Raw genomic sequence first — 4,390 nt, forward strand, 5'->3', positions numbered from 1 at the left:
TCCACACTGATTTTCATAGTGGTTGTACCCGTCTATACTCCCACCAACAGTGAAGATGGGTTCTTTTTTCCATATTCCTGCCAGCATTTATTTGGTTTTCTTTCTTTCTTTCTTTCTTTCTTTCTTTCTTTCTTTCTTTCTTTCTTTCTTTCTTTTTTGGCAGAACCGGGGATTAGACTCAGGACCTTGCACATGCCAGGGACTGAGCAATCTCCCTGGTTCCTTCTTCTTTTTTTTTTTTTTTTTGCCAGAACATATCAAGATTATTTGACAACTTAGTTTTTTTTAAGGTTTTGAAATAATTGGTGTACTCTGTTTCTTAATGTGCATGAAACTTGAATTAGATCTGTTTGGTTAAAAATAGTACTAGGGTAATATTTTTTAAACTCCTAAGACTCAGTGAGAAATGGATTTTATGATATGATCTGTGAATGTATGTATATAAATTAACAAACATTTTATAGTAGTATTCTAGTTTATATGATATAATCTAATAATTTCTATTCCCTTTTTACTTTAAAAATGTTCAAATGGGACAGGGAAAAAAGGGAAGGGGGAAAGGAAGGAAGGAAAAAAGAAAAAAGAATAGAAGAAAAAAGGAAGTAAAGCTTTTGTAAATGGAGAAGGGAAGGATTGAAGAGGGGGGAGGTGAATGGGGAAAAAGATATAGTAAGGGGCCAGGGAGATAGTTCAGTAGAATAAGCGCTTGCCTGGCAAGTGCAAGATCCTGAGTTCAATCCCTGGTACCACAAAAAAAAAAAAAAAAAAAAAAAAAAAAAAGATCTGGTAAGTACAAATATAAATTTCCTATGATGAATGTGATCTTTATGTATGTCAAATATACCAAAAGTGATTTTAAAATTATGTTGTAGCACACTAAAATATCATAACTGAAGGTAATTGACCTTAAGTTTCTGTTTCAGAAAATAGTAATTCATGAATGATTGATAAAAAGATGCTTCATGAAATGATGGTTGTGAAAACAATTTGTAATTTGTTTCGTACTAGTCAAAAAAAAAAAAAATCAGGGGCCGGGGAGATGGCTCAGTAGAATAAGCGCTTCCCTGGCAAGCGCAAGGGTCTGAGTTCAATCCCCGGTTCTGGGAAAAAAAAAAAAAAAAATCATTTACTGAGCTGATTATTACACCTAGTATATAATAAGTTTGTACTCTATAAATATTGATTGATTATTAATACCAGTAGATCTGAAATTTGTTCTTTAGAAGCATGCCTTCTGATTGTTTAGCAAATCTCTTTTTCTTTTTCTTTCTTTTCTTTTTTTTTCTTTTCGGAACCAGGGATTGAACTCAGGCCCTTGCACTTGCCAGGGAAGCGCTTATCCTACTGAACCATCTCCCCGGCCCCTCAAATCTCTTTTTCATATTGAAAATATTTTATGAATAACCCGGACCCTCTCAACATATGAAACAGCATTGTGTGAGCCTTGAGTGAAACTTGGTTTTGAGTGTTACGTCATCAGAGACATAATTATGTTAATAAATGTTGTATCTTTTCATTTGTTTTGGTTTTTGGTTTTACGTGCTGATTTTCTCTTCCAGGAATGTCTGAATCTGAACAAGCTCTTAAAGGTACTTCTCAAATTAAGTTACTCTCATCTGAAGATATAGAAGGAATGAGACTTGTGTGTAGGGTAAGAGTCATTTTTTTTTTCTTGTGGATGTCATATTTAAACTGTACTTAATATGTGAAGTCAAAGATATGATTTATAAATGCATCAGATATTACATTGTAAGATTATGCGTAGCCATGCTTTTTATTAACTGCTGTTTATATATTATTTAGTGTAGCAGTTTTTTTTTTTTTTACTTAAATAGCCCAGTTTGAAATTGGTCAATTAATGACTATTTGATTGCCAGTTTATTTCATGTATTTGTTTTTGTATTTATTTGTTTATTTATTTATTTTGGGGGAACTGAGGATTGAACTCAGGCCCTTGTGCTTGCCAGGGAAGCGCTTATTCTACTGAGCCGTCTCCCCAGCCCCTATTTTTTTTTTTTTTTCCAGAACCAGGGATTGAACTCAGGCCCTTGTGCTTGCCAGAGAAGCACTTACTCTACTGAGCTGTCTTCCTGGCCCCTTATTTCTTTCACTTTTGTTACAGAACCATGTTTTTATTATATTTTTTCATTCTATTTTCACAAATATAGCAATACAGGATGAAGTTTACGGCTTACATAGGTTCAACTGAAGATCTTATTGTAAAATATGTATCATCTACAGTGGTAGTGGTTAGTAATAGGTACAATTACATTTTTAAAGAAAAAAATAAATGATACATTGATAATGTTCATTTAGATGTGATTCTTAAGGTTTTTATGGAATACTTTAAAAATAAATTGACATTAATTATTTTGATAATCTGGAGAACTTGATATTCCTTTCATTTGTTTGCTATGATTCTTTGAGAAAATTCATCTATCTTTTATTTCCCTCTACCCTTCTCAGCTTGTATCAGTTGTTCTGTGTGTGTGTGTGTGTGTGTGTGTGTGGTACTGGGAGTCAAACTCAGGACCTTGTACTTGTCAAGGAGGCGCTTATGTCACTGACCTGTCTCCCTGGTCCTATCACTTGATTTTTCTTTTTTTGGCGGAACTGGGGATTGAACTCAAGCCCTTGCGCTTGTCAGGCAAGCACTTATTTTACTGAGCTATCTCCTCTGCCCATCAGTTGACTATTGATTAAAATTAGAATGTACATTTTCAGAGAAATCAGTTAAACCTAGTAAAATAAGCTTTAAGCCCACTTCCTAGGTAAATTTAAATATATTAACACTTTGTATAATAATGTAGAATGGAAAGTTCATAGTTACTTTCCACAAAATCTAAGACTAGATACAAAGGGTACAGATTCCTGTATTTTTTAAATTTCTTTTTACATATGCTGTGTTCCTCTTTTAACAGCTTGCAAGAGAAGTTCTGGATATTGCAGCTGGGATGATCAAACCAGGTGTAACTACTGAAGAAATAGATCATGCTGTACACTTAGTAAGAGCTGTTCTATTTTACTTAGGAAAAACTTTTATATTACATGTGTTTTAAGTTCTGAATGTCTGAATGACATGGTTAAGCTAACTTGACCTATTTAAAATAAAGCATTCAGAAATTGTTACTCTTATAAGTATAATCTGCCTTCTGGATTGTGGGCATCCATGGAATCAGCCAAACGTGGATTAAAAGTATTTGGAGAAGCTGAGCATGGTGGCCCATGCCAGTAATAGTAGAATTCCGAAAGCTGAGGCAGGAAAATCTTAGATTTTTAATTTATTTATTTATTTTTTTGGTGATACTAGGGATTGAACTCAGGGCTTTGCACTTGCCAGACAAGCTCTTATTTTACTGAGCTATCTCCCTGGCCCGGATCTTAGATTTTGAGATCAGCCTGAGCTACAAAGTGAGCTCAAGACCAATCTGAAATGCATAGTGAGACCCAATTTTTTTTTTTTTTTCATTTCCTAAATAGTACAGAATAATAACTCTTTACATAACATTTACATTGTATTAGTATTATAAGTAATAAAGAGATGATGTAAAGTATCTGGGCAGATGTATGTAACTTGCAGGCAAACACAATATTGTTTTATGTAAGGATCTTGAACATCTGCAGGTATTGGTTTTCAAGTGTAATCCTTGTATTAATCCCTACACATATCGAGAAGCTATATGACTGTGAGTCTTAAGTTCTGAAGTGAGCTTATGTTTTTGTCTTTGTTGTGTTGAGGACTGATCCTAGGGCCTTCTAGGGAGCTACAGTCCTTTTTACTTTATGTTTTGAGAGTCTCACTAAGTACAAGTCCCAGGCTGGACTTGTACTTGTAGTCCATCTGGCTCAGCTTCTCAGAGTGTTAGGATTATAGAAATACTTTATTTTTGAAGTTTTAGTTGAGCTTTTGTAAGATAATTAATCAGTACTTTAAGTACATTGTGCTACTACAAACACCAAATCTTTTAAGATAGAATATGATATCTGAACCTAGCTTAGTAGAAATCTGTTTTTCTTTTATATCCACAAGGCCATAAACAGGTAAATATTTATAGTAAATATAGTATCTTTTTAAAAATTTTTATTTATTTATTTATTTATTTTATAGGTACAAACCTCTTTTTTTTTAAGTCAACAGAAAATGGAAATATACTTTTTAAAGTTTCTAATACTAGAAGATATCATACAGTGTCTTTTTAAATAAATTGTCAGAGATACAGTATAAATCTTAGAACAAAAAATTAAGATTAAGCAATATTCAGATATTTAAATGTTTCAAAACAGTTGAACTAAGTTTTCATGATAGCAAAGAAGTACTAAGAGTAAAACATAAGATAAATACTGGAATGGCAAGTAAATGACCAGCACTTCTAACAGTTTGAGGATTGGA

General features: G+C 33.0%; 1 protein-coding gene across 1 annotated transcript in view; it reads left to right on the top strand.

The window, feature by feature from the left end:
* The window catches only part of Metap1 (methionyl aminopeptidase 1), a 117,080-nt gene that overhangs the window by 89,848 nt on the left and 22,842 nt on the right, over positions 1-4,390 (top strand). Inside the window, exons 5-6 of the mRNA XM_023700605.1 lie at positions 1,560-1,651; positions 2,922-3,005. Coding sequence (XP_023556373.1) covers positions 1,560-1,651; positions 2,922-3,005 — 176 coding nt within the window. The remainder of the gene's footprint in view (positions 1-1,559; positions 1,652-2,921; positions 3,006-4,390) is intronic.

This window comes from Octodon degus, unplaced genomic scaffold (genome assembly GCF_000260255.1).
Source record: "Octodon degus isolate 3935 unplaced genomic scaffold, OctDeg1.0 scaffold00125, whole genome shotgun sequence".
Taxonomy (NCBI): Eukaryota; Metazoa; Chordata; class Mammalia; order Rodentia; family Octodontidae; genus Octodon; species Octodon degus.